The sequence below is a fragment of the Fibroporia radiculosa genome (genome assembly GCF_000313525.1).
Source record: "Fibroporia radiculosa TFFH 294 genomic supercontigs, scaffold44473, whole genome shotgun sequence".
NCBI classification, from domain to species: domain Eukaryota; kingdom Fungi; phylum Basidiomycota; class Agaricomycetes; order Polyporales; family Fibroporiaceae; genus Fibroporia; species Fibroporia radiculosa.
Window position 1 is genome coordinate 53006 of NW_012133512.1, and position 10271 is coordinate 63276.

At 50.4% G+C, this 10271-nt stretch overlaps 3 protein-coding genes across 3 annotated transcripts; 2 read left to right on the top strand and 1 right to left on the bottom strand.

The window, feature by feature from the left end:
- Positions 1 to 356: 356 nt before the first annotated feature.
- On the top strand, positions 357 to 783 carry FIBRA_08195 (uncharacterized protein; the record flags this gene model as incomplete). The annotated part of the gene is made up of 2 exons (XM_012329849.1): positions 357 to 365; positions 490 to 783. The coding sequence occupies 2 exons, from the start codon at positions 357 to 359 to the stop codon at positions 781 to 783; spliced, it is 303 nt and encodes a 100-aa protein (XP_012185239.1).
- A 1124-nt stretch (positions 784 to 1907) lies between these two features.
- Positions 1908 to 2273, bottom strand: FIBRA_08196 (uncharacterized protein; the record flags this gene model as incomplete). The annotated part of the gene is made up of 1 exon (XM_012329850.1): positions 1908 to 2273. The coding sequence occupies one exon, from the start codon at positions 2271 to 2273 to the stop codon at positions 1908 to 1910; it is 366 nt and encodes a 121-aa protein (XP_012185240.1).
- Positions 2274 to 3820: 1547 nt separating this feature from the next.
- Positions 3821 to 5818, top strand: FIBRA_08197 (uncharacterized protein; the record flags this gene model as incomplete). Its single annotated transcript, XM_012329851.1, has 14 exons — positions 3821 to 3869; positions 3932 to 4055; positions 4115 to 4151; positions 4231 to 4320; positions 4382 to 4480; positions 4543 to 4663; positions 4698 to 4705; positions 4769 to 4844; positions 4906 to 4920; positions 4985 to 5261; positions 5321 to 5371; positions 5443 to 5516; positions 5622 to 5678; positions 5736 to 5818. The coding sequence occupies 14 exons, from the start codon at positions 3821 to 3823 to the stop codon at positions 5816 to 5818; spliced, it is 1161 nt and encodes a 386-aa protein (XP_012185241.1).
- Positions 5819 to 10271: the final 4453 nt, after the last annotated feature.

Consider the following 10271-nt stretch of genomic DNA (forward strand, 5'->3'; position numbering starts at 1 on the left):
GTGTCGCCCCAGTCACAGGACGGTGGGGCTTGTGCCCCTGAGGCCCAGCCTATAAATGCAAAATTTCCTCCGCATCCCTCTACGCGCACTATCTCCTCTCCACCTCCGGCTCTCTCGCAGCCCCTCCTCCAGCGACTCTCCTGTGCGACTGAGTCGCCTGGCCACTCGCTGTTGACAATTCAACACACGACGCTGCATTCGTTCTGTCACTGTGTTTCTGCGGACACCATGGTCAGCACTGCCAATTTTGATCTCCCGACATTTCCACTCATCCGCCTTGCACTCCACAGACGGGCCATGACGACCACCAACGGGACGTGAGCGTCCACAGCTTCCGTCTCGCCCTCCACTCCCTCATGGCACCCGTAAGTCTCTCGTCTCGCTAGGTCCCCATGCCCCGCGCGCGTCTGTGTTTCCTAGCTATCCCTATTCCGGCTATGTTGTGGTTGTGGCACACCTCGGTGTAGACAGTCTTGACCTGTCCCGCAGAAACGCCCGCCGTACACCCGCTCGTCCTCCTCGACGAGCTCGGGCGCATCTACCCCTACTCTGCCTTATGCGAGTTCCATGCCGCACACCCCGCCTGCATCACCTACTCCACCACAGGCACAGCTTCATGGACATACTGGTTTGTCCACCGTCGTCACCGTTGCGCATGCCGAGGCCCGCGTGCCAGCCACCATCGCGAGCAGTAGCGGCAGCAGCAGCAGCAAAGCAAACCTCATTGGTACGCTGAAGTCCAAGAGCGCGTATGATGCGCTTGTACATGGCTCTTGGGCATAGGCAGGAGGACGTGGACTTGACCATCGTGACTTGCTCCTCATTCCATATTTTGCATACCTTCATCCTCACCGCGCTCTCTGTGGCCACCGCGTATGGTCCTACCACTGGATTTTAGGATACTACTTGGTGTAATTATTCCTAGAGGGCCTTACTAGATGTCCTACTCTGTATCTCTTTGTATACCTATATGGAATGGGACATCACGTCTTTTTTCATCATTTATCTTATGTTATTCTTTGTCTACTTGAGAAGCGATATCAGCATAGAGGAGATATGTTCGGCAAAAATGAAATATTGGCTTACGCATGAAGCTAAACAACATCCTTCCATTCAATCGGGTCCTCATCATCGCGATACACATCGATACTGTACCGTATCGTCCCGTAAGTTTCGTAATAAAATGCCTCAGTGCCCGATGCGAACGATCTGCACCAGCACATCCTCTGACAAGCTAATTTCCTCCGCAAGCTTCGAATGTACGCTCTCTGTTGGACTCACACACCTCTTAGTAGCACAAGCTGCACAGGATCACTGAAATACATGCTGCTTACCAAGGATGCACCTCCAGTTCTCAAGATTTGTCGTCTCAACCATGGGCGCCGCGACGACTGCATAAGCACGCCCACGCGCATGAGCGCAATTGGCACCGAAAACGAATGGCGGTGACGGAGATCCGGGCACGGACGCGGATCAGGAGCGCGGATGCGTCAGTCAGGGCCCATGAACGTGCAGGCACATTGCTCGGCGGACGCATCGTCCTTCGAAGGTGCTTCCAGAGGTCACACACCTTCTTCGCGACCTCTTCTACGTCACCCGGCCCGCACACCCTTTGTCCGTTGACTACTCGAACCCCACCGACCAAAGGACAGTGGCTCGAGACTGACCGGCTGATGTTTTGTTCCAGCGACTTCGTATGTTTACTCAACTCTGAGCTGTACATGGCGCCCAATGAGTATCACTGTCAGAGAACATATAGAGTGGCGCACCAGTAAGTCTCTTCCTATTTAGAGGCCTTGAAGAGGGGAACGTGTCCGATGCATACAGTCAAGTCTTGATCAGTCCATACTTGCCACGCCAATAATTCGGCTACCGCTCAATTGATTGACCAGCTCTCTCAAACCGCTTCACTCTGCGAACACGCACACAAACGCCGGTCGCAGGCGGATAGACGACGCGGACGCGAGCTCGAGCAGCACTTGTAGTGGTCCCCCGTTCAAGATAAACCGGTCCCAGCTGTAAAGGTGAAATTCTTCAAGCCAAAGCCAGGTGAAGAAAATATTGTGCAGTTCGGGAGTGGGGAGATGTGACGTCAATGCCATGACACGCAGGAGACGCAGAGTGCGGACCGGGGAGAGAACCTGCTTGAGTCTCATGTTCTCCGCAGCGTCGATCTTTAACGACAGCTTCCGCGGAGATCCTTGAGAATGTAGAGGCGATCGTCTCGCGGCATGCGTCTGAACGGCAGGCACTTCGCACACTAGACAGTCCATGAAAACGTAAGCGACTCTGAGACACTGCGCTGAATTTGCCTGAAAAATTTGCAAACGTATCACTCCTCTTTGACATCCTCATCAAAGAGTGAGATTGAGGTCAGTCAGGTTGTGAGAAGCTGTAGTTGTGAGCAAGGCGGTGATGTCGTGAGAGTTGAGTACGATGCCAATAGAAAGAATTTGGAGATCTTTAAATGAGCCTAGTGTAAGCGACGCCGCACTGAGAGCTCTCCACCTTCCGTCAAACTCGATACGATGAAGAGGAGGCGACCACGCAATTGGTCTTGGTAGAACATTCATCACCGCATGTTCGAAGGGATATTTTGTCTGCGTTAAATGGCGGAGGGTCGTGCTTGCCATAGGTAGGAAAATGTTCTCTATACATCCATCCAATCCGGTGCCGTCTACTTCCCACTTCAAATACGCGAGGTTTAGGAAGAGATATTCACCTTGCAGGTCAGCGACGCGCATTATGATGGGGCCGCCGCGGCCCCGTACCAGTCTTCCATACTTGATGGACACGACGCTGGAGGGCTGAGGTGATGGAACACGTCGGCAAGGATATCGTCGATTTCGAGGGCACGATGCGGGGGTACCTGGTATGAAGAAAAGGGGAGCCAACGATGAACGGAGGAAGGTTGTATGTAGAGTCACAAGCAACATCGTGCGATCAACTCTCGACATGCATGGTGGACAGCCCTCTGGCGATCCCCACCCTCTCATCGTTGCCTACTGTGCGCGTTGCGTTCTTGCGGCCCCGTCTACAGCGATATGGTCCCCCCAGTTTAAACTTCGGCGCACCAATTGAAATCGGTCACTGTGGATATCAAGAGTCGGCATGCGGTTTGCGCATCGTAGCCGCCCTAGTGGTCGTGCCAACAAACAATGCTCGCCAAGGGCTTGAATGCTCGAGGAGATATTGAACTTTGAGATCTGAGACGAAAGGCATGAGTAATGAACCTTGAGGTGGCCAGTAATCAAAAGTGCGCGGAGATTTCCATTTCATAAAACTGATCAAAGGAGACAGGTTGCTATATCATTGTTTTTAGGCTGCATATCACTTGACGAGAGCATTATACATCATGCCGAGTAGATTGTGCAAAGTTATGGACAATGATCGCGCTCATGAGACCAAGTAGAACGTCCGGGTTGATGCATTAATGAGCGATGCTGGTGAACCGGTGACGCGTCAGATCGCGTCCGACGACCACGACGACTCGAACGTTCACAGCACGTACTTACTGTTGGCGTTGCCAAGTCGGTGGCTGGCGTCTCTTATCCCGGCCGCTTCGAGAACGAATCGTGTCGGCAGTCCAGACATCTTACACAACAAATGCGCAGCCTCACTGCAGGTGGTTTCGAGACCCACACATCTTCTCCGACTTGGGGCCGCACGACACGCAATGCTCCCGGCTGGAAACTCCTTGCTCGAAGGCACAGGGGGTTTATGTATAAAAGCAAAATGTGCTTGCAGCAGAACTTAGTCCACATACCCCTTTCCCTGGTTTCAAAAACAATCTCATCTGTTCTAGCAATCTCACTTGAAAATGTCTCAGACTGACGTCCCTGAGCTTCCATCCAAGCGTCCTGGGTATGGTGCGCACTCAATTCTTTCTGCTCAAAGAATGCCGATGGAGGGATGTGTTGTGATAATACAGTGAGGTTGGGGAAGTCCGGCCTAAAGGTTTCCAAAATTATCTTGGGATGTATGACCTATGGCTCTACCGATTGGGCGGGATGGCTCCTTGACGAGGAGACGGCATACAAGCACATAAAATACGCGTAAGTTCCATATGCCTTCCAGTCTCTTTATCGCTAATTCCCTTTCATTACACGCGTAGATACGATGCGGGTATCAACACGTTTGACACTGCTAATGTGAGAGCTATAACCCCTCTTTCCTCAGAGGGTATTGAAGATTATTAATACGGGATACTCACTCGTGATGCATTAACAGGTCTACTCGAATGGTCTCTCCGAGGAAATCCTCGGTAAAGCAATCAAGAAGCTGCATCTCCCGCGCGAGGAAATCGTGGTGATGACCAAAGTATGTGTTTTCCTCCAATATGCGACACTCCCGTCGCCTCACCGCATTCAACATGATAAAGTTCACCGGTGTCTGCGGGCGCACTCATGGAGAGAAATATTATGACCCCTTTGCAGCGGATGAGCTGGGTTACGTGAACCAGTGGGGTGGGAGTCGCAAGGTGTGTTTTGATTCCCCCCGGGAATGCATGGTGATCTAATTCAAACACGACTATATGTGTAGCATATATTCGATACGGTTAAGGCTAGCTTGAAGCGTCTGCAGCTGGACTACATCGATGTCCTCCAGGGCGAGTCCTCTCTCTTCGATTGGAGCGATATATTTACCATGTGCACGTGTCATAGTGCACCGGTTCCGCCCTGATGTCGTTTCAATAGAAGAAGTGGTAAGTCGACATTTTCGTCCATACATGCACCTACCCTTTGTAAATGTGATGCGCTTCCTCTAGATGGAAGCTTTACACGATGTCGTCAAGGCCGGCTATGTACGCTACATCGGCATGAGTTCGTGCTATGCCTGGGAATGTGCGCCATCCCAATTCATTGGTCCTCCTCCCTCGTGTACTAATTCCATATTGCCGCACAGTCCACGCTATGCAGAGTACGTCTAATCCATCCATTTCAACCGCCAAAACATCTTTCTGACCGCGCCCACATGTATCCAGACTATGCCATCAATAATCGTCTCACGCCATTCATCTCCATGCAGAACCACTACAGTCTGATTTACCGCGAGGAGGAGCGTGAGATGATCCCCACACTCAAGGTTCGTTCGACCGTTCCGTCGCCCTTTGACACCATTCATCCTTCGGGAAACTTACCGTCCGCACGTGCGCTACAGTATTTCGGTGTATCGTCCATCCCGTGGTCTCCCCTTGGACGTGGGCTGCTCTGTCGTCCATTCGACAAGCTGAAGGACTCTAAGCGTGGAGAGACGGATTGGTGTGTTGTTCGGTCTCTTAGCTGTATATGCAGAACGATGCTTATCGCCCGTCGCTTAGGTTCCTGAGAGTGTATGACGATATTCCCGCGCTCGAACAGATCATCAATCGGTCAGTTTTCGTCTTTTCTGATCTCACTCGGGACGTTGTGGCGCTGATAAGTGCTGCGTGGATGGGAATAGCGTGGAGGAGATCGCGAAGAAGCACCAGGTCAGCATGGCTCAGGTAGCAACAGCCTGGGAGTTCTCCAAAGACGGTACGTTTGCTGAGCTATACACCTATATGTTTGTGAACCTACACTCACGCATCTTCCCTTCTCTACGTAACGGCTCCTTAATTTTGGCGCTGATTGCATTTGTAGTCGTTGCGGCGCCCATCGTTGGGACAACAAGTCTGGAGAACCTGAAAGACATTCTCGGTGAGTAGGATCAATTTTTTTTGAAGGCTGTACTGACGAGATACGTGACCACGACAGAGGGTGTGTACCTGAAGTTGACGGAGGAAGAGGTCAAGTACCTCGAGGAGCCGTACAAGCCGATGCAGATCATCGGGCATTAGGATCTTCTGTACGTTGCTATGATGTCTACAGGATGATTTTTTTTGGTATATACAATGGGAAATGCACAATGACAACTTATTCCTCCTCGCGCTCTCACACGATTAGGAGTACAACATCATCTGAACGAGCACTACTGTCATACGCAAGTTCTTCTCTGACGCTACTTTGTGCTGCATCTAGATTGAATATAGCTGTAGCCGTTTGATGAGGTAGCTCCTTGCATACATCTCTAGTGTATTGAATACACTGGTTTCTCAATTGCTTCTAGTAAGTTATTGACTTCATATTTTCAGAACCCTAGGGGATTGAACGGTTAACGCGGCATCCTACGCATGGAGGTCAAGGCAGGGTGGACGGATGAACATACACGTCTGTCTCGCCTCGCTTGATGTCAAGTTCTGCTTCTCAAATGGGCGACACAATAACCCACGCTCGAGGGAGGATCACGGAATTGCAGACATATCAAAGTACCGTAGCAGAAGTGAGTTCCCTATAGCATAAACATTGAGACTGCGAACCTTGAGCATTGGAATCATCTCGCGTTTCTCATCGCGGTAAATTAAGCTGCGATGGTCTTGTATGGAGATATGAGATGAACGGCGTGAGGCGATTGTGAATGACATCATAGTCCGAAGAGCTGGTTAGTGCGAGCAGAGGTATGCGCATGGACTAAAATGCATCTGCATGTAATCATAGCTCTGTATATCCGCACGACGAAGCTACGCGCACTGCCAGGCGTAACGCGAGCTCATTTCAATGTACTGCACGTATCCAGCCTTGACAACGTCGTGGAGCGCTTCCACCTGAATCCACCAGGTGAGACTTGAAGACCAAGATTAATGCTATCACAATAGCTTTGCAGATTTCTCGACGTCATCGTGGAATTTATGCGCTGCATTAGATGAATATATGGTTCATAGCATGAAAAATGTGCTACATTGACCCGAGGTATTAGCAATGATTGGATCGAGATTCTTTATTACGAGTACTTACTTACCTTACGGCTCACATCCCACTAATTGATAGCGCAGCCCCCCCTTCGACTTGAATGGATTGTAGACTTTTTTCACCGGGAGTACGACCGACGACGCTGCTAAACTGGGTATCGGACAATAAAGGAGCTAAAGAGAAGGAATACAAATTGAATTTCTTGGTCATGACGGCAATTTCTTCGCGCGGAGAATTGAGTTTCTTGATTCAAGCTCTTCCCGGAAAATTTTCGGGGATACCGTTTGACTATATCCAAGCGATCCGGGCTTTAGCACATTCCGACCTTACTCGTGGAAACGTACATTCGCAATATCAAATCCGTTTGCTCCTGTGCCGTATTTGCAGCATTACACATGGACGTGGCTTTTACCTCAATGAACATGCTCCAATGGTATGCAGACTTGATATGCCTGATCGCCTCCTCCGAGTCTTCGTCGAGGAACCAGGCGGCGTAATCAGTCGACCTGTACTAACTTACTAGGTCATGCATCCAAGAACGATCCCAGACAGTGCCCTACATTTCCCTACCGCAGACAACCGCCTCCGGCGGCCGATTGTTCCGTTCTCTATAGCCGTCGACACGATCCACAGCCTGATGAGCGATACGGTGTGGACATATTCGAGTGAAAGCGGATACTTAACGAACTTAGCGCTGTTCTGCTTTGCGGTTGATCGCCGCCCGTCGCCCGAGGCGCTAAATGTGTTTCGTTGTTAAGTTCGGCGGAACAGTGAATTGGTCATGTACTTTACTCGGAATTAATCCCCGTGGATAATAACATTCATCCAACCTGCTTACTTCGCTCGTTGGAGGCACCGTAGATTGGACACGTTTTTAGGCAGGCTCAGCCGTGCACGATCATGACCACGCCCGGCCACAACAAGTCGATTCGTGGCAAAAATACGGGCTGAAACTCGGTAACTAAGGATAAAAGGGAGGGACGGCGGGTAAACGAAAAGAAGCTGCAGCCTACTACAGGGCGAGCGAGAGACGGAGGTCAGGACTAGAGCGATAAGCTACTGCAAAGAATAAACGTACCGGTGGGCGAGCAGAAGATGGCGGTCGGGACGAGAGCAAGGAAAAGACCGGGCCTGTTCGTCGATGACTGAATAGTTGCTCACCCGCGGACAGAAGGCCTAATCATAATTAGGAGGAGTCCGACGCGGCAGACATGTGCTATCGCCCGAACGCGGCGGGCATGCATCGCTACTCGAACGCGGCGAGTAGATGTCGCTGTCTTCGCTGAGGACAGGTCACGTATCTGCAGCGGCAGACTGGTACTACATGGCGGCCGAGTACCGAGTCTGCCACGAGTTCAGGCAGGTTGATCTCGTGAACATATTCCTTTTAATCTCATAAACCGGGAAACTAGGTCACTCAATGAATTGCGTTGAAAACGTATGGACATGGCTGTTACTATCCTCTGGAGTACCAAAATGAGTGTTGACAATCTAATAGGGCCCGTGGTATACCAGGTGCGTAAAGCTCTTCAAGTTCGTCACGTCGTTTTTGCTCTCGGGTCTCTTTGCTCATGTTGTGATCATTGGGGATTGCGATCTATGAAGGTGGGGGGCACAGCAAAGCTGAGGGCCCACATGTTACTAAATCGGACATCACTCTCCTGAGGGTCTGGTTGAAGGACTGCGGACTCGTTTGGGCTTACAACCGATTTACAGCCGCAACTGCGGGAGATAGAAGTCGTGCTGAAATTAAATATACAGCAAAAGTGCCAATCAGGGTTGGGATGTCACCTAAAGTGTCATTCCACACAATAAACGCAAGCGGTGAGCTCGTGGCTTTGAGGCAGCACCACGATGACTACTTAAAAATAGGCCTTAATTGTGACGAAGTACAAATAGCTGCGACGGTCAAAATAACATTAATACCAGTGTAACCACGGCATTTACCGTTTTTGAAATTTGAAGCCTTGGGGACGGTGGACACAGACACCTTGTATAAGTAACGGTAACCAAGTCCGCTGCAATGAAAAAAAGGAAGAGAAAGAAAAATATAATGTATTTAATTGCTACAGGTAACTACAAGTCCCTTTTCTCGTAACTCGCTGTCGAACCGAGAGGACAGCCACTCACTAGTTGCGCTTGTATTGTCTGCGACGCGACCATTAAAATTAATATCTGCCACATCTATCCGAGTCGTTTCATACATACGTCGATAGTCTCGCTGTCTAACAGTTTTTGAGTCATCCTTAAGGTGAGACAGCACTCACGGTGAACAGCGGCCGTAAGCGCAGCACTCTACCCGCTTGAAAAACGGGTAGTATACTATTCGACCAGGTGACAGGCCGAAACTGTAAAACTGCCGAACCACGTCAGCTTTTCATGTTACATATCGTACTTTGACGGCTCATAGATATTGATGATGAGGCGTCATGTGCGAAAAGCGAAGGTTAAGCGCGTCGCACCATCGCACAAACCAGGCGAGGAATTACTACACCTACCTCGTTTGTACAGCTTCGACCACACCCAAGACTATATCAAATAAGATCAGCACAGCAATGAAGATCCGCATCGAGACCCGAATAAATAAGACTTAACTCATGCGCAAGTAGAATGTCCCACAACGGCTTCATCACTCCGGGACCGGTACCAGCATTACATGCCGTCGATCATGATCATGTCCAAGCCTTGGATAACATTGACTCGGAAGTGAACAAGTGGTGCCCGTACAATTCCACCACATCTTCTTCATGAATTCAATTTACTGAAATTTAACACCAACTTAAATTCTCGACCAGACGGCATGCAGTGATGGAAGTTCAAAACCGGCCCGGGAGGCGTTAGAGGACACTACTACGAGTGAGGAGTCCCAATATTGAGACCTTATTCAGTGCTGCGGTATCATGGGGGAGGCTTTCTAACTCTAAGCGGAAATATATCGCCCTAACATTTATGCTACGCATGACGGCCGTCAGTTCACCGAGTGGGAAATGAATGAATCACCAAGGACCACGAACCTACTGCGCTCCAACAGGCGACCAGTGTCTGGACTTCCGAGCATGCGGTAGAACCCCAGAGCGAGCCGTGCGACGAGTATATAAGCGGCAAGAGGGGCGAACTAAAAATCACCAACCCACATTGAACTCGTCTGAACAGTTTTTCGCCCAGATCATCACAATGCTCACCCGCAGCCTGTGTATCCTCGCTTTGTCCGGCAGTCTGAGCCTTGTCCACGCGATCCCACCCTTGGTCTTGAGGTCCAATGAGATCTCGGTCACCACGTCCGTCCTGCCGACTACGACTTGGGCTGAGGGACCTTATAGCAACGTCTCATATATATTCACAAAGTGAGTAGCCGAGATCATTTGTGGGGTTCGAATCCTTGTATTGACCATGTTCTAGCACCAGCGGCGGCACAGACTCTGCGATTGGTGTCGCTTCCGGAACCGCGGTTTCCTCAGCGAGTATTGTCTCTGCAACGGCCGTGTCCTCCGAGAGTGGAACTTC